This window comes from Cyprinus carpio, chromosome B13 (assembly GCF_018340385.1).
Source record: "Cyprinus carpio isolate SPL01 chromosome B13, ASM1834038v1, whole genome shotgun sequence".
NCBI classification, from domain to species: domain Eukaryota; kingdom Metazoa; phylum Chordata; class Actinopteri; order Cypriniformes; family Cyprinidae; genus Cyprinus; species Cyprinus carpio.
In genome coordinates, this window is record NC_056609.1 from 5,044,762 (window position 1) to 5,072,494 (window position 27,733).

General features: G+C 37.4%; 1 protein-coding gene across 5 annotated transcripts in view; it reads right to left on the minus strand.

The window, feature by feature from the left end:
- Positions 1-5,738: 5,738 nt before the first annotated feature.
- LOC109065646 (muscular LMNA-interacting protein) overlaps positions 5,739-27,733 on the minus strand; it is a 44,475-nt gene continuing 22,480 nt past the window's right edge. For all 5 annotated transcript variants that reach the window (XM_042736083.1, XM_042736084.1, XM_042736082.1 and 2 more), the window contains 7 exons: positions 27,537-27,617; positions 27,134-27,217; positions 26,982-27,041; positions 26,406-26,456; positions 25,205-25,243; positions 20,244-20,363; positions 5,739-9,385 (listed from right to left, as the gene is read on the minus strand). In XM_042736083.1, the coding sequence (XP_042592017.1) occupies positions 9,188-9,385; positions 20,244-20,363; positions 25,205-25,243; positions 26,406-26,456; positions 26,982-27,041; positions 27,134-27,217; positions 27,537-27,617 (633 nt within the window). In that variant the 3' untranslated portion in view covers positions 5,739-9,187. The remainder of the gene's footprint in view (positions 9,386-20,243; positions 20,364-25,204; positions 25,244-26,405; positions 26,457-26,981; positions 27,042-27,133; positions 27,218-27,536; positions 27,618-27,733) is intronic.

Sequence of the window (27,733 nt, forward strand, 5' to 3'; positions counted from 1 at the left end):
AAAATGGGGTAGTGCAGCCTGAATTGCGCAACCCAACTGACACAGGAACAACCACCGCTGAAGCGCCTAGAGCACACTGAACTTGTCACACACGAAGCAGTTTTGTAGGAGCAGAACAATGTTGTCACTTGGCTCCTCAGCAAAAAGCTGTTATGCATTACACCTGCTGCCTTTTAATGCTCATGCTGTGATCAGCAACAGCTTGATGCAATAATTGCATGCCATTGTGCATTGGCTTGTTTAGTTAACACTCGAAGTAGATTGGTATCTCTGAGCAAGATCCCAAATTCATCGGTCACAGACGTGACATCAAGAGTGACCGACTGAAAGGGAACCACACACTTTGATGAATCAGCCTAAATGACGTAATCAACTTACATAATTGCAAAACTAAATATTCTGCAATTTACACAATATTGAACATACCTGATAGAAAAACACACTAATAATAAGTGATGTAATCATTGATTGTAGATCAATTGTTTGTTGCTTCAAATCAAAGTTTGTGAGAGCTCACTGTTGTGATCTATTACATGCAAAAGTCCCCTAAATATGGGTGTCTTCAACCTATTTACACACGTTGTGCAACTGTTCAATTTTTCTTAGTAAATCACCAGTATTTGTTACATTCCATAATCATATTAACAGCAATGAATCTGAATCATAATGAATTAGTATGCAAGACTTTAATCTATACTAACTTGGCTGTTTTCAAATAGCAGGGCTTCTGCTGTTCCCATCTACACAAGTGGAAATGTAAAGATCTGTCTGAGCTCAGATTTAAGCTCTAAATCTGGCTCATTCAGGTTCATCACGCTCAGCATCTCACTCTTTATCTGTTGACTGGCTTGCAGCAATGTTCCTGTCTTAACACCTCTATTGACCGGCCTGTGTATCCCATAAAGAAACTGTGGGTTTAAATTCTATTTAGAGGATAATAAATTAGATGAAGTGCATACAAGCTCATTAAATAAGGTCTCAACACCTGACAGACTGTCCTTTATTCATTAGAAGAAAAGAATACTTACAATGAGACATTTTAAATATCAATGACATTTTTTATGGCACTATGGAGACTCTTATGTTGTTAATCTGGTCTTTTCAAGCACTTGAGTTGATGACCTGCCTCTGAGTCGAAATGGTTTGTTATGATACATGATTATGATATGGTTTGTGAAGGCTAATGAGAACTGAGAAGCACTGGAGATTCATGTCCGCTCAATCAACACTTCCAGTAATTAGGTCCAAATTAGATGCAAGGGAAGCTGCTTAAGTGCCATTACATTTTGTACATGTTTTGCTTGGAGACCTTTTTTTTTTTTTTTTTAATGAAACATTCATTATGTTTGTTGTTGTTAGAATATTTATTTTTTTTGTTGTTGTTTGCTTGTATAATTAGCAAAGTTTCTGGTGGGATACCATCATGACATGGTTAACTCCATCACATAAATTGTGGTTCACATAATTTAGGAAAGCTTTTTTTTTTGCCATAGGCAATCTGTATATTCTGGAAAAATCTGTTTTAGAGTGACAGAAAATGAATTATGAAGGATTACTTGACTTTCTGCAGTCCAATAGACAGTTTTGTTCTCAAAACTTAGTCTTAGTCTACTATTTGTGGTGTATTTGCATAGACTGACTCACAGGCTAGAAATGTGAAAAACATACTGATACATGCAAATATTCAGGTCATTTCAAAAAAGAAGTCTCAGATATTTTAGCTTCAAACTGGTTTTGGGACTCTTATGGCCAACCTGTAATTAGCACAAACCGGTTAGATCTTTTAGCGTTGGTTAAAACAGCACAGCAGCGTAATTATAGGCTTGGCAGCAGTCCACAGTTTAGTCTATGAAGACCAAGGTGTAGATTTTGAAAAATCAGCTGCTGTAAATATTGGAGGTGTCACAGCTCATTGTGCACTGAAGTAGTGCCAGGAACTACTGGTCTTTAATTTGGTCAGGCAGGTGTGGGATTTGGTCCCGTCTGGGTCCTTATTGCTTGGCTAGGCAATCACTAGCCTGATCAGCTGTGCACCTCACTTGTTTATAAGCTTTGTAATGACTGAGAGGTTTATGAAACTGGTAAGATTTGACCCGATAGAGAGTGTTTGAAAATCTCCACCGATATAAAACTTCTAGTCAGTCTCTCAATTAAAGTACTAGTCATCTTCAGCATTGGCAGTCTTACTTTCTGACATATTTCAGTTCTAATTACTAATCACTTACTTAAATTAAATCTGTGACCTAATTCAAATATCACAGTATGAAAGGAAATTCATTTATTTGGATTACATTAATGTCTCCTGTGTGTTAATAAAATACTGTTACCAGTTATCATTAACATTAAATATTAGAAAACATGGTCGCACTTTATTTTAAGGTCTAATTCTCACTTTTAATAAACCATTAACTACGACCTTTGCCTCCGTAAACACGTAATTTGCTGTTTATTAATAGTTAGTAAGGTAGATGTTAAGTTTTATTCGGATTATGTATGTAGATAATAAGGTCATGAAGAATATGTGCTTTATAAGTACAAATAAACAGCAACTATGTTAATAATAGGCATTCTAATAAGCATCTAGTTAATACTGAGAAATGGTCACTATACTAAAGTGATACCAAAAACATTCTATGCAACAAATGTATTTATTTATTTGTTTGTTTGTTTGTTTGTTTGTTTGTTTTAATGGCCAACAGTGGAGGATCATTTGCATGTCACATCAATAAAATAATTTCAAATTCAAGGTACATGACATGATAAATCACTTTGACAAATGTAAAGTCAAGACCAGGGGTACATTTACCGCTACAACTGTGGATCACACCATAGTATGATCACTGAAGAAAACCATGTATTCACAATCATTTCTAAAACTGTAGTAACTTTGATGTCATTATGTCACTAACTTTTGAATAGTGTATTTGCATTCTGATTGAATCTGTTTTTGTGTATATTTCATGCTAAATAGTTTTAGATCTTCAAACAAAATACAACATACTGTAGAACAAAAGCAACCTGAGTGAACACATACAATGTTTTGTTTATTTTTATGATTTTAATTTATTTTATTTTAAAAGACTTATTGTTTTGTTTCCTTTTAGGAAACTCAACGCTCTGTCCATTGGCAACGATTCAGGGAATGCCTCTGTGTGATTGTCACAGTCATCTGCTAGAATCCCATGACAGCCAGTAGAGGGCACTCCTCCCGGATCATTGTCTATTGTTTGTGGACTTCAGTTCCCTTTGCTTTGATTATTGGCCCATTACCCTCAGCTGTGTGTAGTTAAGAGATACTCAGTTCACCTGTATTTATAGCCTGTGGTTTGTGTCCTTTGTTGCAAGAGTATTGTGTTCTGTTTCTTTGTGTTTTCTGTTGCTCTGTTTTTGCAGGTTCCTTATTTTGTGCATGTTTTTCTGCCTCTTATCCTGATGTGAATTACTGTTTTTGGTCTCTTTAATAAAAGCTGCAATTGGATCTTTTTCTTGACTGAGAGTGTTCCGTGACAGTGATTGGGTCTGAAGTAGTGTCGTCATAGGTACCGACTTTGGTACCAGTCGGTACTGCAATTTTAAAAACATCCATTTCCCGCTAACACTTGAGTGCTGCTGAGCGGATTCTTAAACACCGCTGATTGGCCATAGTGTTCACGTGCTCAACAGATATGACTGTGATTGGCTTCAATGATCATCGCTTCACACTCTTCATCGAGCGCTCACACAAAAGCACATAGGAGCATTTGAAAACCACATCTATCAGCACGGATCCGTCTATGTGCAGACAGGGATCCGCTGATAGAATTGGCTTTCAAACGCGGGTAGGTTCAAAGTCATTCTCCGCCCTAAACCAGGCTAGGCTGATTCTCGCCACACACATTTATTAGGTTTTATAACCTGGATTTATTAGGTTTTACAGCCAACCCAAAACGGCATTTTGTGGAATGTTCTACTTTATGATGTAATAGTATGGGTAAACACTGCCTCTGCAGAAGAAGATCAACGCCTGTTTCTACATCACTGCCTTTTTAGCCCTGCCCATCAATTCTACATCACTGCTTGTTTAGCTCTGTCCACCGATTAGCACATGTAGTGTTTATGAGAGAGGTGAATGCGCAGATCTACATAGAAACCAAATGATAATGGAAAAACAGTCTTTGCATTACCTTCCTTCTGATCCTTACTTTTGGAAGGAGTGGATGAACTTTATTTTTACAATAATGAAGTTCCAGACTGCATCAGTAAGAACTTTGCCTTTTGTTCACTTCATTTTACCCCTCAAATTCATTTATTCTCTATTCTCAATTATTATGTTTTTTGATGTAAAAATCTTGATAACATTATAAGTGGACCTCAGAGAACAGTAATTTAAAAAAAAAAGGAGGCAGTTCATGACCCCTTTAAGACATGCTTTTGTCAGTATGGCACAGTGGTTATTACATTTTCCATAGCGTCACAAGTAGATGCAACTTTTAGTTACTCGAAAGCAGAGGTGGGAGTAAGTCACACATGTGCAAGTCACAAGTAAGTCTCAAGTCTTAACCTTCAAGTCTCAAGCAAGTCTAAGTCAATTTTTGTGAGAATCAAGCAAGTCAAGTCAAGTCACTGCTTTTGTCAAGCAATTCAAGTCAAGTCATAGCTTGGGTCAATTAAGTCACTGTCAAGTCATACAAATGTTTGATGATTTAATTGAACTTATATATGAAAATAACTTTATTTGCAACAAAACAACATTGCAATATGCATTTCTACTCAGAAAGTGTCCACATACAGCTAAGTTGTTAATACAATAAAAAATCTAAAATAAATAAATAAAAATTAAAACTACATAGCCTAAGATGTAAATGTAACTGAAATTAGTCCAACATAAAAGCATGAAAAGTATTTAGGTACAGCAGTTTCAGTATGCCTCAAACATTGGAGAAACCATGAAAAAGTATTAAACAATTCACGTAAAATGGTTTCTATGCCACCAAATGGCATTCTTCAAACAAGCATCACCTTTATGGGACATGAACACATCATTAAAGGGATACTCCACCCCAAAATGAAAATTTTGTCATTAATCACTTACCCCCATGTCGTTCCAAGCCCATAAATGCTTGGTTCATCTTTGGAACACAATTTAAAACCAGGAGGCTTGAGACTGCCCCATAGACTGCCAAATAAATAACAGTGTCAAGGTCCAGGAAAGTATGAAAAGCATCGTCAGAATATTCCATCTGCCATCAGTGATTCAACCATAACGTTATGAAGCGATAAGAATACTTTTTGTACACAAAGAAAACAAAAATAACGACTTTATTCAACAAGTCATCTCCTCTTTACCACTTTATTTTAGATTATTATATTTTTGGAGAATATGAGCTGAACTCAAACTGCGTATGCTCTTCTGTGTGGGGGTAAGTGATTAATGAAAATTTTCATTTTGGGGTGGAGTATCCCTTTAAGTTAGAGCCTTTCTTTTTAACAAAAGAATAACAGCAACAAGAGAAAATATTAATAATTGAATCACACAAACCTTGCACCTTTTTATAATGTACATTATTAATCCATGTGTGCGTGTGTCTGTGTGAGAGGGAGAGAGAGAGGTGATTTGAGTGAGTGTGATTTATTAATATTTGTGAGTGAATGTGTGTGCACTTGTGTGTGTGCATGGATGTGCTTGCAAGTTTTTTTTTTTTCTGTGTTTTTTTTTTTGTTCAGATGCATGTAAAATAGTGTGTGTGTGTGTGTGTGTGTGTGTGTGTGTGTGTGTGTGTGTGTGTGTGTGTGTGTGTGCATGATTGGGTTCGCAACTGTGATTTTTCTTTTTCTTTTTTCTTTTATGCATCCCCATAAATTATCCATAGGCTTTTCACTCAAAGAGTAACACTGAAGACCAGTTATTAGACAATTTACTGTACACATGCTACTGCCAAAAAAAGCTGACATTTCCTTATAAACAGTAAATAACCATTTACCATGCATTCCGCTTACAAAAAATAAAATAAAATACATTTCATACTGCTCACAAACTGTATTTAATGCAGCCAAATTCTCAATAAAACTGTTTTCACTGGTATATTTTTCTGTTTCTGTTGTAAGACAACGGGATGAATATGAAATAGAGACTGAAAGTGGCCCATTAAGACTACCAGCTCTCCATTAGATGTTAATCTGCACAAAAATCCTGATTCATAATCATGACATCGTCTAATGAAATCAAATACACATAAGATAAAGACAATGACTGTGCTGTGATTTTGGCTATATTTGCATGTAAAATAGAGTTAGAAGTGACAGAATATCTTGTTTAACCTAAAGCACTGCTCCTCTGAGCCACTCGCTGAACAGATCAGAGACCTCGCAGTACCGGCGAATCTCAGAAACTAAATAACGTTTGTCCAAGAAGTCGCTAGATCTGTCACTAGGAGCTTTTTTTGAAAAAATAAAAATAAAAAATCCCTAGATCTATCGACAAAGTCACTTGGCAACACAGCACACGCTCTGCTTGCCTGCTGTGTCACTTGGTTAGGTTGCAGTGCGTTCAGAAACAAACAGATATATATTGAAGAAAGACGATAAGATGATAAATACATTAAATGACTTGTAGTTATTTCAAGTCATTTAACTCAAGTCCGAGTCAAGTCTCAAGTCATGAATAACAAGTCAGTCAAGTCAAGTCTGAATATGAATATTTGTCAAGCAAGTATCAAGTCCAAAAATGTGCGACTTAAGTCTGACTCGAGTCAAGTCATCTGACTCGTGTCCCCCACCTCTGTTCGAAAGGGGATGTCTCAGGTTACGTCTGTAATCACAATTCCCTAATAACGGAATGAGATGCTGCACCACCTCGCTATACTTCCTGCATGCCTGTGAGTGGCTTGCTTCAGCCAATCAGAAGCTAACACTGCTTTATTCTTAACGTGTCTTTTATAGCTTCTGTGGCATGTTGACACACATAATGGTCAAACAGCCCAAATCAAGATTGGAGAAGTTGCTCACATGCTTCAGATGCAACCACACTGAGGTATTCCCCATAGCATCGCCATTGGACACAGCACCTCTTTCCTTTCTCATGGAACGTTCCTTAGATATTTATAATGTTTCAGCAAGTCTGGTTTGACAGGTACCAAAAAAGCATGTCGATATGAATCAGAAAAATATATTTTTTATCAAAGTAATAAAATGTTGTGTTAAGGTCACCCTGACCTTCAAATATCAAGGCATTTAAGGAGGTCATTGTCCAGGAGTTAAACAGGAGAGATGTGACCATTTATTAAATACATTGAGTGATCATTGACAGAACAGGCTGAAGTACTGTATTACCATGTCTCAAAAAGCTAACTGGAGTCCGGTAGAAAGATGAGACTGGAAGTGTGGGTCATTTAAATAATAGAACACAAAGACTGGTTATTGACAAATCTGTTCTTCTCAAGAAAGATTGCTTAGTGTGAACCATGCATCGATCCCAAAAGCTAAAAAAAAAAAAAAAATCCATTACAGCAAGAAAAGGCTCAAAAAATAATAAAAATGATTGAGACCTGTCTTGTATTTGCCCAAGATGAGCAACCTGGATGAACCACACTACTTCTGTGGACAGTTGAGACAAAAAAAAAAACTTTCTGGCAAAAATGTATGATATGTATTACAGGAAAAAGGGCACACCGAAACTAAAACCTCTTCCCGGCTGTGCTGCTTTGCTGCCTCAGGGTCTGGACACTTTTCACTCATTGAAGTAACAAGGAATTATAAAGTGTATCAAGACATTTGACAGGAGAATGTTGGGACAGCAGTTCATGACTGTTCATGACTTCAGGCTTTACAGAGTTTTGGTGATGCAGCAAGAAAATGATTCAAAGCCCACAAGTAATACCTACTAAAGAATGGCTGAAAAAAAAAGAAATTGTTTTATTGGGTCCTGAACTTAAGCCAACTGTGATGCTGTGGCATGAACTAAAGAATGCTGTGCTATTAAGACAAGCCAGAAATACTGATAGACTGAAACAGATCTGTGGGGAGGGATGGTCCAATTGGTCAATGTCTTACAAGCAGTTAACAGAAACACTTAGTGGAGGTTATTGCTGCTATAGGAAGGTCTTCAAGTTACTAAATTCAATGGTTTGCTTTCTTCACCATTCAGTGTAAATAATTACTCAGTTTGCAGTTGTTTGTGTGGTACTGTAATATTATATTATATTATATTATATTATATTATATTATATTATATTATATTATATTATATATTTGTGAATGCCCAGTTAGGAAACCCTGGAACAGTATCAAAATCGGACAAACATGTATTGACTGGGCCAATATTGATTTTGTTCAGGCACCATTTATGCATCTTTTGACAGAACTGTATATCTGCAGTAAATTGCTTATTAAGTAATAAGATTTCAGACCTATTTTGTGCTCTAAATGAAAATTGATTGTGAAAAAAAAAATGACACATATGAAATATCTTTGAGGGTTTTGCAAGGAAGGGTATTTAGAGTTGAGTGCTTGGAGAAAGAGGCCATGTCAGATTAAATGGGATATTAAAGGGATAGTTCACTCAAAAATGAAAATTTGATGTTTATCTGCTTACCCCTAGGGGATCCAAGATGAAGGTGACTTTGTTTCCTCAGTAGAACACAGATGAAGATTTTTAACACAAACCGTTGCAGTCTATCAGTCTTATAATGGAAGTGGATGGGAATCACAGCTAAAACATACAATAAAACTAAAAAAAAAAAACATACACAACCACTGATTCATGCAATGTCCGAACTGTTAGAACTCTCGTGAGTGCGCATTCTCAGCAGCAAGCACATGAGTCATCTTCTTCTTCTTCTTGCTTTATGGCGGATCGCATACTTATAAGTGCATTACCGCCACCTATCTCTCAAGTTGACCATTGACACTCCTAACTGAGATTGTAGACAGAATGTCAATGGTCCATTTGAGGGATAGGTGGCAGTTATAGTGTATTACACAGTCTGTTGTATAGAACTATTATTACTTCTTACTTTTGATTTTGGGATGAAATCTGACCTTGAATTTGTAAGCAAACATCATTTTACTATTCATTAATTTAGATTAAAATTACTTTGTGCATGTTCAATTGAGGAAGGAATAGCTTTTAAGATGCTTGACGTGTGCTGTCTTTAATAGGGTTTTTAATGTGCAGTCACAGTTACGATCAGATCAGGCTCTCTTGTAAGCATCACATGTGTGTCTCCTGGGGTTTCATGGAGGTGGGAACATCTTGCATGGAAATCCTGGTCTGCGTGATCAGAGATGCCAGCCTTGGCTTGTAGTCTCCTTGTGTCTCTGAAGGAAGCCCCTCTCCACACGATGGCTGCCCGTCTGAAGCTCCTCTACCATCTGCTTGGGTTTCATCGCAGAGCGCACTGCTGACAAACTGAAAACACACGCGCTGGTTACTAATGAAATGCAAGCCAAGTGTCAATCCATTAAACCATAATGGTCTCACAAATCCTCACATTTCTCAGAATCAAAAGGAGTGGAAAAAAATATTTGTAAGAAGAAAAGGAGGCCTACTTTAGAGTTGTGATAACACAAACTCACATCACCCACTCCCAAATTAAGCATGCACAATAATAGAATGTCATGAGGAAGACACACATATATTGATCTTAATTCATTTTTCTAACATGATAATATGTGTGAATACAGGAAGAGTTGATCAGCTCTAATGACAGAATGTGTTACTGTGGTGGCACCATGGTAAAGTGATGGCATTCCTTTGGTTTATGTTGTGGGTTGACTGTATTTGTGTTTTTGTTGATAACTATGGGTTGATAGTTGTATTTTTAGGCCTTCAGGAATTTTTGTTGGGGTTTGTGAATGTACAGCGCTCTCTCCACTTTCAATACCACGACTGATGTGCCTTTGAGCAAGGCACTGAACCCCCAACTGCTCCCCGGGCGACGCAGCATAAATGGCTGCCCACTGCTCCGGGTGTGTGTTCATGGTGTGTGTGTGTGTTCACTGCTGTGTGTGTGCACTTTGGGTTAAAAGCAGAGCACGAATTCCGAGTATGACATACTTGGCTGTATTTCATGTCACTTCAAGTGGTAATACCATAACATTGCTATATTAAGGTATTCACTGTACATCAGTGACTACCATGATACTACCAACATGTATAAGCAGTATTACTATAAAGTTTTTGTTTAGTGATGTGGGTATTGCACTCTCTAAATAAAAGTGGCAAAAAAACAAAAAAAAAATGCAAAAAAAAAAACAAAAAACAGCAGTGGGACAAAACACAGTCCTCTTTCCGACAGATTCAAGGATAAAACAGAAGCCTGTAAAAATAATAATAATAAAAAGAATTGCCTCCTAACCTTTTAAAAGAAAGATACTTCAGCCAGGGTGGAGAGTTACACTCTTCATCACTCATACTAGGCCAAACCACAAACACTTAATCAGATACAGACAATCTGAGAGAGAAGCTAACCGCTCAATATCTCGCTCTCTAGTGGCCTGAGAATATCAACAACAGCCAAGGACCACCAGATTCATCACAACTCTATTAAACACTCTTCAGTAATGGATAATGAATGATCTAGACATACTATTAATGAGGAAAGGTATATATATATATATATATATATATATATATATATATATATATATATACATATATATATATAGGAGGAGTCTAGCCAAGGGAAGGATAACAGCAAAGCAGACACAAAATCTTGAATTGAAAGACAATGTCTTTGCAATTAGACATGATTAAGTTTATCTGTCAAATTCAGTTCTCTGATATAACATTCACAAGTTATTCTTGAATATTGTCCACCTTCATATAGTAAGGTATTATCTAAATGAAAACAGTGCTATTTAGTCATCTAGCTATTTAGCTATAAATCACCCTTATCCCTGCCTATCCATCTTATCATTCATTACAGCTACCAATTTAGCTGCTGTCTGTTAGACTCCCTCTTGTCACATATCATCCAAGCCATCAAAGGTATAATGAGATCACATCTTAACTACAGAATAGTTCAGAGAGTTGAGCTCCTCCAGGTCGAATGGGACTCTGATACTGGGAGCTTTTCATGACACAATTACAATAACATATTGATTTATCTGTCTGTGCTGTAATGACAGCTTTGTGAGCACAAAAATATAAATATAAACACTCAAAATCAACAAAAGAGCAATAATATGCACTAGCTATGACAAGTCTTGGATAACCTAACACAGTACAAAAAGCAAGTTTTTTTTTATATATAATAAATAAAAAGAAAACAAGTAGATAGAATAGAAAGCTAATGTTAGAGGCAGTTAGAAAATGAACAGAGTGCTTATTCACTTTAGAGACCAATTAGAGGGTTGTGTTTTTTTTATATATATATATATATATATATATATATATATATATATATATATATATATATATATATATAATAAAAAACATAAAACGTTCACAAAATTTCACAAACATAATATTTATTCCCCAGGTTTCACAGACAAGGCTTAAGCTAGTCCCAGACTAAAATGCAGGTTTGAGCTGTCTCAACTGAAAATATCTTGCTCTGACATATCTTAAAATATGCCAGTGCCATTGTTCTTTGTCAAGATTCACACCTGTAACGTTTTCTTCTAAGGCATTTTTGTAAAAGCTGCTTAAACATCTTAATTTTACTAAGGCTTAGTCCTGGCTTAAACTAAGCCCCATCTCTGAAACCGGGCCAATATGTCTGAATCAACCTGACTAAATCTGACTATGCCAATGAATGCAATGTTTATGGGTCAGATCAGGCAGGAATATCAGCTTAATTTCAGCTGTTGGCGAAAGGTGAAAAGGCAGTCTAATGTGCTAATGTCAGTCTATCTATGTAAATAAAGTACATCTACATGCTTACAGTAGATTAACAGCAGTCAACATCACAAACATTAATGCGCACATAACTTGTCTAGTTGAGCTGTCACATTGACAGCTTGAATCCGTAAACAAATAGCTTTCATAAACTCATTTACAAATTTAATGAGCCCCTTCATTTGTCAAGGTGATTTATTTCCTAGAGAATAAAGCAGACATCAACATATACAAAGTCATAAAATGAGTGTTGATAAGCTGTATACAAAATAAATGGCCCTTCCGAAAAAAGCCTTGGAGTCAAGAAAACCTTGAACAAATCCAACCATTTTGCTTTGCTCAATAAAGTACTGTGTGACAGCAAGAGAATATTAGTGTTATTTATCTTCACAGCCCGAACAACACAACAAAGTGAGCAGAATTTGCTTTGCACATAATGCGTTCTTGTAAGATTAGTTCATAAGTTAGTTTACAAATTTCCATCCACAAACGTTTTTTGGAACCAATGGACAGTGGCCCCAAAATGTGTCATTTAAAAGGTATAATGTTCATTGCATTGATGACATAATTAGTTAATGGGGTCATGAAATGGAAAATCAAAATGTTCTCTATATTGTAATTATTTTATATACAGAAAGCAATCAATCTTGTCAGTGATTGGAATTCTGCATTTTCACCAAAACTCCTGTTATATACAATGACTTGGTTAATACTGCTCAGTGAGTCTCTTATTTACATTGTTTTCACTGTATTTGTTAAGATGAAAAAATAAGGAGATCATTACATTGTGTGCAAAGTAGACATGACTGTGTGCAGCTACAGTGCAGCGCTGCAACCTTTGATGCAACAAGAGTAGCTCTGAATATGATGCTGCAATCAACACTTTTCACGATTTTTAATCTTGCAGTTTTTGAGAGAATTCCCCATGTAGTGATCATTTCATATGCAAAATGTAAGCCAATCCAGCAGTGGGTGTTTTAAATGAAGTCTTACACAAACTCGCCCCTTCCACCGGAGAGTTCAAATTAGAGGCTAAATTCATGGTATGAAAGTGTTCAATCAATCAATCAATTAATAAGATTATAAGTGCACCTCAGGAAACATGAAAAGTGTCCCAGCAGAATATCCAGCGAAGTAGTTCTTTACATTAACTATTTCATTTAAAATTGGTCCATTCAGACTCCATTCAGTCATTCACGAGTTCACCCTTACATCTAATCCGTTAGCAAATAGTAAGCATATTTTGGCGTGCTGTCCTGGGGGAGGGCTCCGAGCCCGGAATATAGCCCGAACCCGAAGAAACTCCCCCTGTCCCTAATGTGGGATAAAAACAGATTAGGAGTGAGGAGTTGGGGTGGAGGAGGGTTGCCGGAAAACTGTCGCAGGATAGAGGTAAGAAGGCTGCATTTATATACACGTATTGTGCTAGTTAAGATGGTTAGCTAAACGAGTTGCACCTGAGCCAAATTGGTTGATTATCTGATCGTGCTCCTCCCGAACCTTGTTAATAAAACATCATAAAAAAAAATAAAAAATAAAAAAACACTTTCAATATTAGTCACAAGGCAACTTTTCAACCATTCAGAAGCATTGCAATTTACGCCATGGTACTGACAGTCCTAGAGGTTATAAATTAATGACCGACATCTCTTCTAGATTCAGAAGAGCTGTCTGACGGACAATCTCCATCCGTCCCTACTGTGAATGTGTTAACAGATCGGCTCACTTACATTTGCCAATCATCTAGATTCCCACACCTGTGGATCACTGTATTTACATGAATTTTCTGTTCCAGTTGATTGTGATTATAGGATGAGGATTTTTTTTTTACATGCTTAAATGGATTTTCAGCCAATAAATTATTGGAGCATAACAGAGCATTACTACATATACAATTGTATACGTACATAAATAATTAATAATTAAGACAAACAAAGGACAAATTAGTGCAGAGTGCAATTCCAAAACAGCGCTAATGGGCGTGGAAATTTCTGCTGGTGATTTACTGACAACACGCAAATTAAAGAACACAGACGAAACAACTAATTTACATATCGACCAACGCAATATACCAAGTGCAGCGCAAATTAGCGTAGTCGCAAAAAAAGCAGAGCCGATGCTCATCAGGGGCGGGCGATCTACGTTACGACACAGGCGCAAAATATTTTAAGATGTGCTTTTTTGGAGCATTAAATAATGGTGCAAATGCGAGTAATTTGACGAGGGCAAACATTAGTAAATCACGTTGTGTGATTCATTTTAATACTCTCCTCCCGTAAGGTTTGCATCTGAAAGGGAAACTCCTACAAATGCATATTTTAATAAAGTCAGGCACAAAAATAACTGTATCCACACATTTTCAGCTCAAATTCTTCACTGTGCGTCTTTATTAATTCCTGACATTATACTATTTTAATGCCAAAGGATGGTTTGCAGTGGCACAATCTGTTAGTAAATCTGGCCCAAAGAGTCTAGGTGGGGTCAGCACCTTTAAAAGATTAGTTAAAAGTTATTAAGTGTGGAGGGACACAGTCACAAAAATAGAACTTTTATATGTACAATGATTGAAAAAAAATTATAATTATAAATCATCCTAGCCAGTGTTGGGGGTAACACATTACAAGTAACATGAGTTACATAACCAGATTACTTTTTCAAGAAACTAGTAAAGTAACGCATTACTTTTTAATTTACAAGAAAATATCCAATACTCCAGTTACTTTGTTTTCCCATTTATTGACTGATGTCTCCTGTCCCCATATTGGGAGAAATCGGAAGTACAGAGGCGCTGTGTGCGCTGTGTGAACATGATGTTACTGTAGTTCTAGACTAAATGTGAATATGCATTAATTCATCCCACTTGCAAAAAAAAAACAGATTTAGTATTCATCAAAATTAATCAAAACAGTGAAATGCAAACTCAGAATATGACGCAAACCTGCAATAGTTAAATATGTTAAATAACACAAATGTATCTAATCCCATTTTATTAACCACTGTCTTTGCTGCTCACCTTTGATGATCCAGTTCAACCATACTAATAAGCAAAAATGACTTTAGATAAACTAACAATTGTGCTTCATTGTTTAGTTTTTTTTTTTGCTGAAGAGTGTTGAACCTTCTTCTCCTGCGTTCTACTCTACAGACGTGAATCTACTTTTCCTTCAGCCTGAGATTTATTCATTACACTTTTTGGTGTGAAAGGACTTTTATATTTGCTATAAATAGAACTTCTTATATTAAAAACAATCAAGCCCTGCTCATATTTAAAAAGTAACGTGAAAGTAACGCAAAAGTAATGTAACGCATTACTTTCCATAAAAAGTAACTAAGTAACGTAATCAGTTACTTTTTTAGGGAGTAACGCAATAATTTAATGCATTACTTTTAAAAGTAACTTTCCCCAACACTGATCCTAGCTGACAGAAGCACAGCTGTTGTTTTTTTTTTCAACCTTCTCTCTCTCTCCACAGCCAAAACTACATGTGAAATATGTGGGCAACAATAAGAATTCCACTGAATGAAACATTCACTAGGGCCTTCTGAATTTCACAACAGAATCATTATTGAGCAAATGTGACAAAAGGCATACCAATGCCTTTTCAGAGGAAATGAAATGAGCCATGAATGTCAAATATGCCTGAAGCTGTTTTTAAACGTCAAGGTCAAGGAGAGTCTGGTGAAGTTTGCACGTCAGAGAGTGAAATAGATGCATCTAATGTTTTTTCTGTAGTCTCCTTCAAAGACAATAATTTAGTGACAAATCTTGATGACTTTTACCGCCTGCGATTGTATAAAAAACCTGTTAAGAGATAAACACAGTGCTTAAGGTGTCAAAACACCTGCATTCTCAACCACAGATGGATTTAAAAGCTCGCATTCAGAAAGACTGACGTACACACGGTTGTTACTAGAGAGCTCTGATTGTTGTTTTATCATCACTGCTGGCAGATGAAGGGTGAACATGAAGGCACAGTGCATAATGGGATAGTGTTTACAGAGATCAGTGCAAATGTCAAAGTACACAGCACTTCTGAATGAAACTTCCTTTTTTGGTTTAAATTTAAATGTGCATTCGCATTTAGATTTTGTGCAGCATTGTATTGTGGGATATAGCATTCCACACAATGTGTGATTCTGCTGCACAGCCGGCTGAGTGCAAGCTCTTGTGTAAGTGTACATCATAGGATGCATGGCGGACACAAATGGCACTTTGTGACATTGAGACTATACACGTTGTTGTCAAACTATGTTTATTCTCAATGCAAGTGAATCTGTATTTAATGTAGTTAATGCTTTTTGGCCACTACTCTATCATTGTTTTTCCCTTTTGTCCATGCTGTTAACAGAACAGACTTGCAAACCAGAATACAGAACTGTACACAGCATAGGATTTATTTATTACCCATCACAATTATTTCTTTATAAACAGTATAGTTGTTTTGTCAATAGCAGTAAGATTCAATTTAATGGAAAAATAAGTTAATATTTTTAAGTTATTTAGCAGATGCTTTTATCCAAAGCGACTTACAAATGAGGACAATGGAAGCAATCAAAATCAACAAAAGAGCAATGATATACAAGTGCTATAACAAGTCTCAGTTAGTTTAAATGCAGTACATGTAGTAAGGGTTTTTAAATAACATATTTAGTAAGGTTTTTTTTGTTATTATAATAAATAAAAAGAAACCAGATAGAATAGAAAAAAGAATAGAGCATTTTTTTTTTTTTTTGCTTTTGTTAATTGTATAATAAATGAAAAGAATAGAATAAGAATAGTGAGTGCTAGAGTTAGAGGGTCAAATAAAGATGGAAGAGATGTGTTTTAAGCCAATTCTTGAAGATGGCTAAGGACTCAGCTGCTCGGATTGAATTGGGCAGGTCATTCCACCAGGAGGGAACATTTAATTTAAAAGTTCGTAAAAGTGACTTTGTGCTTCTTTGGGATGGCACAATCAAGCAACGTTCACTTGCAGAACGCAAGCTTCTAGAGGGCCCATAAGTCTGAAGTAATGAATTTAGGTAAAGGGGTGTAGAGCCAGTGGTGGTTTTGTAGGCAAACATCAATGCTTGAATTTTATGCGAGCAGCTATTGGTAGCCAGTGCAAATTGATAAACAGAGGTGTGACGTGCATTCTTTTCGGCTCATTAAAAATTAATCTTGCTGCCGTGTTCTGGATTAATTGTAAAGGTTTGATAGAACTAGCTGGAAGACCTGCCAAGAGAGCATTTCAATAGTCCAGCCTGGACAGATCAAGAGCTTGAACAGGGAATTGTGCAGCATGTTCCGAAAGAAAGGGCCTGATATTCTTGATGTTGAATAAAGCAAATCTGCAGGACAGGACAGTTTTAGCAATGTGGTCTGAGAAAGTTTGCTGATCATCAATCATAACACCAAGGTTTCTGGCTGTTTTTGAAGGAGTTATGGTTGATGTGCCTAACTGGATGGTGAAATTGTGATGTAACGATGGGGTTGGCTGGAACCACAAGCAGTTCTGTCTTGGCAAGGTTGAGTTGAAGGTGATGGTCCTTCATCCAGCAAGAAATGTCTGTTAGACAAGCTGAGATGTGAGCAGCTACCATCAGATCATCAGGATGGAATGAGAGGTAGAGTTGAGTGTCATCAGCATTGCAGTAATATGAAAAGCCATGTTTCTGAATGACATAACCTAGTGATGCCATGCAGAGAAGAGAAGTGGTCCAAGAACTGAGCCCTGAAGCACCCCAGTAGTTAGATGTTGTGACTTGGACACCTCACCTCTCCAAGATACGTTTAAGTTCCTGAGGTGCCCTTTGCCAGTAGGACTGACAGGAGGATCTGGTGGTTAACAGTGTCAAAAGCAGCGGACAGATCAAGCAAGATAAGTGTTGAAGATTTGGATTCTGCTCTTGCCAGTCTAAGGGCTTCAACAACTGAGAGCAAGGCAGTCTTAGTTGAATGTTCACTTCTGAAGCCAGATTGGTTGCTGTCAAGGAGGTTGTTCTGTGTGAGAAAGGCAGAGACTTGGTTGAACACAGCTCGTTCAAGTGGTTTTTTTGATTTTTGCAATGAAAGGAAGAAGGGAAACTAGTTCTCTAAAAGAGTTGGGTTGAGGGTGGGCTTCTTAAGTAGTGGAGTTATACGAGCCTGTCTAAATGTTGAGGGAAAAACACCAGTGTGGAGGGATATGTTAATGATGTAAGTGAGTGCAGGTACAACTGCAGGAGAAATGGCTTGAAGGAGATAAGATGGAATAGGATCAAGCAGACAAGTAGTAGGATGATTAGAAAGGATGAGTTTGGCGACTTCTGCCTCAGAAAGTGAAGAGAAGGATGTGAATGATTGTATGTTTGCTGGTAAGATGTGCTTAATGGATTGTGGTGTGGAAAATTGTGCACTGATGTTTTTCATTTTATTAATGAAAAACGTGGCAAAGTCGTCAGCTATTAGAGTTGATGCAGGAGGGGGTAGAGGAGGACAAAGGAGCGAGGAAAATGTTTTAAAAAGCATGCGAGAGTTAGACGAATTGTTAATTTTGTTTTGGTAGTATGTCCTTTTAGAAGTGGAGACATAAGCAGAGAAGGAAGAGTGGAGTGACTGATACACTTTAAGGTCAGTAGTATTTCTGGATTTGCGCCACACCCTTTCAGCAGCTCTAAGCTTAGAACGATGTTCGCATAGAACATCAGATAACCAAGGGGCACAAGGGGTGGTACGGGCTGGCCTGGAAGACAAGGGGCAAACAGTATCTAAACAAGATGTAAGAGTGGAGCAAGAGGTGCTAACTGTTTAGGGGGAGAAAGCTCAAATGAAACTATAGCAGATAGCCGGGAGGATGAGAGTGAGCACAGGTTACTTCGGAAGATGACAAGTGGAGGGGTATGTGTTGTGTCAGGATCCATGTTGAGGTTAAGAGTGAGGAGGAAGTGATCCAAGGTGTGCAGTGGAGTAACCAGTACCATGATCAGTGGAGCAGTGTCGTGTGTAAATAAGGTCCAGTTGGTTGCCTGATTTGTAAGTAGCAGTAGTTGACACTCGGTTGAGATCAAAAGAGGCAAGCTGAGTGTGGAAGTCTGAAGATAGAGGTTTATCTAGGTGGATGTTGAATTCTCCAAGCATAATTAGGGGAGTACCATCCTCAGAAAAGGTTGAGAGCAGCACATCTAATTCATCCAAAAAGTGACCTAGTAGTAATTAGTTTGCATGATTAAAGTCTCCTCAGCTGAATAGGTTGTCAGATGAAAAGAGCATTTTATGTGAGAAAAATAAATAAATAAATAAATAAACCTGGATGGCAATTTTTGTGGTTTGGATTAATCAGGATTTATAAACAGTTTGATACAGGGTGCTATATCAATTTGTAGCAGTAAACAACGTAATTACAGTGACGTGTGAACCTGTGGAAAATGAGAATCTGCTCTAATACCCTCAAATGATCAAATACAATTAGCATACAAATGGCACAAAACTAGAACCATGTTCTTATGAATTACAGGAAGCAGTAAATAACACACTTGATCTCTCTGAGATTTCTAGAGGCATATGTTGGGTCTATCGGCATCTTGTTTTTTCTTAAGGGTTTTATAGGTGTACTGATGTGGGGAATTGCACATGACATTGGATTCTAGTGATACGTGCACTTCCTGATCCTGCTGGGAATAGAGCCAACCCATCAGCTACTATGAAAAATCACTTCTAGTGGCTCTTTAAATTTCATGTGAAGTACAGTAATTATGGAATGTTGACCCACTGATTTCCCTTTTTCTTGATATATGCCCCCAACAGATAATGAAAGAACTGGACATTGTATTATTCATTAATATACAGATTGTAATTTGATTATTAATAAACAAAAAATTACCATAAATTTTAAGCATGTCAAACTATAGTGACTTTCCTATGCTGGCCATACCGGTTCCACAGCATATGCCTGCAAGATCTGAAATTGCATTTTGCATATTGTGTTCAGCACACCTTTTGTGGTTTAAGATGTTACCTAATTTGCATAATTCCTTCAGTAATTCTGGTGTTAAATCGGATGCGTGTGCAAATAAACACAAATGTAACAAATGGTGCAGTTTGGTTTTGTTCATTTTTTAAGAATGGAATGCTGCAACAGATTGTATTGCAAAATTAATGCAAAATTATTAGTAGACAAAAGGAGATGCATAAGAACCCATTAAAATGTTTAAAATTGCACTTATCTGTCTACAATCAGCAACCTTCTATAATATCCCCCTTCATGTGGCATACCTATGCTTTGCATATGTCGCATATAAACCCCTTTTTGCTCAAGATAGATTTTACACCATAACTATATGCAACATAAAGGGCATCCCCTTTATCCCACACACACACACACACACACACACACACATTCATTTTGTATGTGATAACATGAACATCTGCTGTTAGGCTGATGTTGAGCTTTTTAGAGAAACGCACCTTGTATTGGTAACGATTGGATTTGTTCCCTTGATGGCTCTTGAAAGGATTTGGGTGGAATTCTTCATCATCTGTAAATCTGGATGTTGCAATAACTGGTCTAATAACTCCAGGCTTTGTCTAAGACAAACAAAAAATATTTCACAAAATCAGTTAAAGATCTCCAACATAAAGTATATGTCTAGAACTTTGTGCTCTGCCCTCTGCTACTGCTTCAGCAGTTATCAGCAATTCAATATACTGTATGCATTAAATTCAAGGATATTTTAGCATGGAACATCTTTCAGTTGCATGGGATTTCCTCTAAGGCTCTAATCTTACATTAAATTTCCTTTTAATTAAACTTTAAATCATTTCTGAACTGAGGAGATTAATTGCTGTAGTTTTGCAAGTGGATTTTCTGCCCAATCTCTCTTGATACAAGACTTCACCAGCCTCAACAGTTCGAGGTAACACAGGAGACAGATCTGGACTGCAGGCAGGCCAGTCAAGCACATTCATGCTGTGTCTATGAACCAGGCTGTCGATGTACAGTACGTGCAGAATGAGGCCTAGCAATGTATCATTCTAATGGCCACAGATTTCCCAGGAAAATATTACTTTTTCATGACAGCAGATGCCACTGTACAATCCAAATAAATGCTTCAGCCTCAAAGGTACCTTCACACTTATGCCAGTCACCCATCCTGTGGGAATTGACAGAAGTCTGGATGGTCCCCTTCATCTTTGGCATGGAGAAATCAGTGTCTAATGTCTGTATTTTTTCCCCAAAAAGCAAGCTGACTCATCTGACCACAGCACGCATTTCCACTGTCAGTCAGATCATCTGAGAGGAGCTCGGGCCCAGCATCTCTCCATAGGACTGATGTATGGATTTCTCCTTGCATAACAAAAATTCAAGTTGCATTTTTTGATGCAGTAGCAGACTGTTAAATGACAATGAAGTACTCCTGAGCTCATATGACTATATTTAACACAGTAGCATAATGGTTTCTCATGCAATCATCTGAGGGTTCACAGGTTACACACATTCAAGAGAGGTTTCCTGCCTTTCCCTGTAGTGACTGAGATTTCTCCAGATTTCCAGAATCTTTTCACAATATTATGATAGATCCTTTACAATCTTGCACCGCGAAATGTTATTTTTGAATGTTTTGACAGTTCTCTCATTAAGTGGTACAAAGTGGCATAAGGTAGGCACAAAGTGATGAGCCACAACTGTCACACCCCAGGAGGCTGTTTCATTAAAAATGCTCACACGGCTCCGGGGGGTGAACAAAGGCCTTCTGTAGTGACTCGATGCATTTTTGTAAGAAAAATATCCATATTCAAAACGTAATAATCACGGGCTCATGTCGGCCCAGATCCTGTGTGCCTCACCCTCGACTTAGAGAGAGAGTTCACCTGTTCACTCTTCTCCCAGTCTGACCAGCATCCCTCTGCCAGCATGAGTGATCTGGTCTCGTTTGGGGGTAGTGAGGATGAGCTGCCCAATGACAGCATGTCATTGACATCCTCAGACGCAGAGGAGCTGTTGGGAGCTGTTGGAGCTCCCAGGCGCCGTCATGTCCCTCGTCAGCGTTCCTCTCCATTCATCCTGTAGGTCCGCGATAAGCTCACCAGGTCATGGCACACTCCCTACTCCACCCGCCACCGTACTTCCACTTTATCCACCCTCACCTCTATCGACGGTGCTGAAGCAAAGGGGTATGACAAGCTGCCTCCCCTTGGACAGACGATTTTCTGACAGAGCGCCAGCTCCGCTGCTGCCTCTAGTCGTCCTAAGTCTACTGCTAGGTGACCCAGGTGTTGGTAGCGGCCCCTTAGCCCATTCCATTGAGATGAGATCTCCTCTCTCAAGCGGAAGGAGGAATATGGCGCCCTCTGCAATAATTGTGGGCCTTACACCTCTTACGAATTTTAAACACGATCCATATTTGCTAGGTTTTATAACCTGGAAGTCCCAGCTTTGCAGACCAGGATCCTTTCTGCTTGAAGAGACATGCGCTGCATTAAGCAAACAAGTCTGACAGAGCCTTTGACCGTATCACGCTCAAGCTTTCTGGTATTAGTTTACTTGTCAGCTCTCATCCCCTGGGGTGCCGAAGTTGCATGAGTACTCGGGCATTAACCAGTCCAGGTGTGACCTCAGGGAGTTCAGCCCGTTTTAGCCTCAGGTAATTGTTAACTTCCCTATGGGCATTGCTTGCTTATGGAAGTTATAATACTTATATAGTCATTCCTCTACCTTAGCACGCCGTGATTGTACTGTGTTCCCATAGCATCTTTAGCAGATACAGTACAAATGAAGTATCGATAGGGAACGAACTCTGTTACTAAAGTAACCTTGGTTCCCTGAGATACGGGAACGAGTACTGCTTTGCTAGCCGTGCTATGTTCAGTCGAAGTAACTGGAAGTAATCCTGTGGCGAATGCCCGCTTATATAGCCAGATCATCCCGCCCATTCTGGCAGGCTTTGTCACCATTAGTTTGTTTTTTTTTATACACTGCACGAACCAATGGCCGTGCAGTTTCACTATGTGACTGAAAAAGGCTTCAGTTCAGGAGAAAAAAGGCCTTTTCCCATAGCGGTTTTAGCAAAAGCAGTACTCTTTCCCGTATCTCAGGGAACCGAGGTTACGTTAGTAACCAAGTACGTTTTCCGTCTATGTCTGATTGTCATTTGGTTCAGATGTGTCTTGTAAATTATCCTCATTTACCAACCTATTTAAGTTGTCTTCAGTTCACTGTTTGCGGTCCAGTCTGCTACGTTCCTTTGTGTGTCTCCTGCCTGTGCTGTCTTGGATTTACCCTTGTGTGGATTTATTAAAGGCTATCTGCATTTTTGCGATCTTCATCTTCTTTGTGCGTTTATCTCACCATATCTTGACAACAACCCATCTTTGCAAAGACTGAGTTTTTTTTTTTTTTTTTTTTTTTTTTTTTCACTTATTAGCAGTTTTTCTGCTTATTGTGGAATGTTTCAAAACATTTTAACTTAGATATTCTATAGTCTTTTCACTTTTAGGTTAGGTCGATTAGAGAAAGCATTGAAAATCTTTTCTTTGTAGTTTTGTCAGTTGAATAAAGATTAAGCAGAATTAACAAATTACAGATTGCATTTTACAAAATGTCCCATTTTTTTAGAAATGTATGTTACATTCATTTACACAGTTTAGGAATATGTTGTAGATTTCAAAGCAGCTTTAATTTAAAGCTATCTTACGGATTTTTTTTTTTCTCATTACATTTTTCATTACTTTTAGACAAAATCCATGAAGACTTTTGTCTTTCAGTCACTTGTAAAACCCTGTACTGTATATTTGCAGCACATTTTTAATGCTAACACAGCGTTGTTAAAAATGAATGATGCATTATTGCATTTTCTGAGACAGAATTGTTGTCGGTGTTATGCTTGAGCAGGCTTATATGTATGGAGTGTTTTGGTAGTTTGAGTAAGTTTTGGAAGTAAAATTAACTGTTTGGCCTAAGATTCATATTTGTAATGCAGATTGTATGAATATTTTTGAAAAAGTTGCTTCGGTATTGATCAGTGCATGTTAGCAACTGAAAAAGACTTTATGTGAAAATGTAATCATAGTTTGAGATATATATTTATTTAAATATATTTCTTTCTGCAAGTGAATATATAATGCAAAAGGCAGAAACCTACTGATTTATAGTAGTGTTTTGTATTAAGCACATCAGTGTGTTGTTACTCTTCATATAATGTGTGTGTGTGTGTGTGTGTGTGTGTGTGTGTGTGTGTGTGTGTGTGTGTGTGTGTGTGTGTGTGTGTGTGTGTGTGTGTGTGTGTGTGTGTACTTGTTTATGCTACATTTTGGGGACAAGGATAGTAAAACCTGAAATTTTTGACAGGCCAGTCCCCACAAGGGAAAACTAAATATTAAAAATAGTAAATGATGTTTATCTGAAAGTGTAACAATGCAAACAGGTTTTCTGTAAGGTGTATGATTAGCATTAGCGTTAGGGTTGGGTTTGGGGATAGAAAATATAATTTGGTCAGTATAAAAGTAATAGAGGTCTATGGAAAGTCCCCACAATTCATACAAACAAGTGTGTGTGTGTGTGTGTGTGTGTGTGTGTGTGTGTGTGTGTGTGTGTGTGTGTGTGTGTGTGTGTGTGTGTGTGTGTGTGTGTGTGTGTGTGTGTGTGTGTGTGTGTGTGTGTGTGTGTGTGTGTGTGTGTTAGTCTGACATTTTGGTGCGAAAAACATTTTGGAAAGAGATAAAATAGTTCTGAATGCAGTGTTTGCTTTTGTTAGAGATTTACAGAGCTTTACATTGTGTGTTTGTGTTAGTGTTTTAAAGCAATGGGCCAAAGATTCGGCAAACAATTGGAATAATACGTCTCAGGTTACGCATGTAACCAGGGTTCCCCTAAGGGAATGAAACGATGCATCGAAACGCTTCGGGAACGCCTCCAGCATGACCACGCTCTAAATCATTTTGTTACGTCACCCCACCCGTGACGTCTTGCCCTTCCATTGAACTGATTACACATGTGATTCAGAGCATGGTCATGCTGGAGGTGTTCCCGAAGCGTTTCGTTGCAGCTTGAGTTCCTGAAGTGGAACTGTAATTAGATGTAACTATTTTATAGATGTTTTTGAGTACTGAATTAATTATATTTATTTATAACATGTCCTGGTTCATACTGCATCTTGATTTTTTTCTTTTACTTTTTCCATGAAGATTACATGCAGGTATCGTAGAGTACAGTGTAATTGTGCCTTTATGTCAGAAGTGCAAGATGCTTTCAAATGCTACCTACTCAGGCAGCTCTTTAGCAACACAGCCAACAATGGTCTTCCCCAATTCTTTTACAAAATCATCACTCCATATCTACTGAAAGGTGTAATGTAGCAAAAACTGAGGTTTATTTTCAGTGCAAACAAATATGATGCTCAAATTCGTTTACATCAATATCAGCTGCTTACCAGTGTTTGTTCTGTAGAGGGTTGAAAAGGAGAGCTTGCCTAGGGAGGAAAATTTAATAAAATTGTAAATATTAAACATTATTTTACATTTGACATGCTATTGACATGCTATCTGGACATAGTTTTGAAACAAGTGCTTCCACAATATCCTTTTAATTGTAATATTATTTGAAGTGATTCATATTGATTTTATATCATATTATTCAGCTATGGACCCCTCTACGTATGTAATCTTTTCAGAGTTTGTAATATTCCCTTAAATTCATCTGGTTGCCAAAACCTGTGGAACAACAGGAACAAACTAACTCTTCAAAGCCTGTAATTTGTGTATGACAAGAAAATTTGCTACAATTGACCAGGAAATTCTGCTCTCAGAATGTAAACATGGGTCTAAAATCCCATTATTATAAAGTGAATATCTCAGGAAAGATTAAAAAAACTGCAACCTCACACAAGCCACCTTATTTCTAGCTTTACTGTAAAAACAAAGGAAGAATTAAACATGGCTGGAAGCTCCTAGCAATAGTAAAAGCACCCAATTTATAGTTGAATTATAATTTGTACACTTCTGTAATTCTAGTGTGGTGGCCTATGCTGTAGGCTGGATAATGGAATTGGATCTGAATGAATACTCTGAAGGCTACAGAAATTTTTGAGTGTTATAGTGAAATATTTAGACTGGTGGGTTGAAAACCCAAAATGTGTTGTGAACAACACGGAAAAATGTGGCTAATAAAATGCAATCATTTAATTGAGCACAGTACCTACTGCAAAATAAAAAGGAGTGACATCTTGTTGACATCAAAGACTGTGCATCCAATCAGTTTTCTATATTTTTGTCTAAAATCTACGAGTAAAAATTATCAAATCTGGGCTCTAGATTGGCTTGCATGCTCAGATTCACTGACATATCAGTGACATACACTGACTATCAGTCAAACTATTTTTGTATGCCAATGAATCTGAGTTTGTGAATCTGAAATTGGCTCTGAAAATGGTCTAAAGCAAATTTCATGTTTTCAAAGTGTTAGCAATATTTCTAGAACCCTAAGCTGGCATTTCATCATGAAATACTGCAAAATAAGAATATTTCCAGGACTAATAGAGTTTTTATAATGAATGATTTCTCAGATTTGCCGCCTTCGTATGAAGTCTGAGCATAAAATATGCACAGAGATCAAAAATGAATGGAAAAACTTACATATCTTGTTTCCCGTCCCAATAGTTTTGGAGATGGTGATGACGTCTGTGGCTTCAGTAGTTCAGAATAAAAGAAAAAGAATGAGTTAAGAAAGCTCTCAGCAGCTGAAAAGTGGTACACGTTTCAAAGCAAGCACAGTGCACTTAATCAAAATGGCAAGCTGGGTTTGAACAGCAGGGGCTAAAAGGTACCTGGCTAATTAGACTTATTAGAGTGGAGGACTGAATTCTTCATTTTGCTAACATTTATCTTCATTGAAAATAATCAGCAAATTGTAGCATTAAAAAAAATAATAATAAAATCTGTCTGACATTGATTTATTTATTTCTCTTTTATGTCTGCTCCTGGGTGAGAAAATATATTTTATAGTTCAGTCATTGCAATGCTTTAGTCTGGGTGAAGGCAGTTACACTGTTATACACACAATCAAGAAAAAAAAAATAAAAAATACACACAATAAAGAAATATTTTATTCCTAGAAAGCACTATAATTTATGTTCTGACTGATTGTGATGCCATTGTGACTAATCAAAATGAAGAGGAGATAATTCCCGGTGTTAATCTTTAATGACATACCCTTGATGCGTCCGCTGCCAAAGACTTCACATTGGCTTTGTTCACATGGTCTGATTGATGCTGGGAAAGATGGATTAAAACATGAAGATGCAGGAAAAGGTGTATACACAGATTATTGTTTAGATGCAGAGTGTGTTTTGGTGACAGCTCACTCTTTGGATCGAGTCCTCAAGGACTTCATCAATGGTTGCGAATAGTTCTGTAGTCTGCTGACGCAGCTGCGCAGGAGAGCACATCTGCACAGAGAGAAGAACACTTCACAGTAATGCCTAGTTTGGGGTAATCCAGAACATTCAATACTTCACAACTTAATGGTATTTCGTCTGTTTTCATTACTTAATCCATTTAATTGGACAGCGATGGGCAAAATTAAACAATTATATGCACAGCCCTACATGGTAGAGCAGAGGTAGCATAGCTACTTCATTTTATATAACATTCGAGTTAAAACCAAAATATACCATAATATAGCAAATTCCCTATAGGTTCTAGGAGTCACTGCACTGTATTCTGTCATATCACCAAGGAAGTTTGGGTGTTCGGGTCTCGTTCTACCTCTGCATGTGGGTCCTCCCAAGAATAGTTGTCCGCAGGGTTAAACGAAGCCTCTTTCTTGTTGACCTCTTCATCTATAGCCTTCAGAAAGGGGAAATTTAGGAGTTGTAGATCACACATTAATATTCTAATGATAGTCCTGACCTTAATAATGGGTAGGTAGTAAGGGGTAGATAAAGCTGCTAAATCCCAAAGGT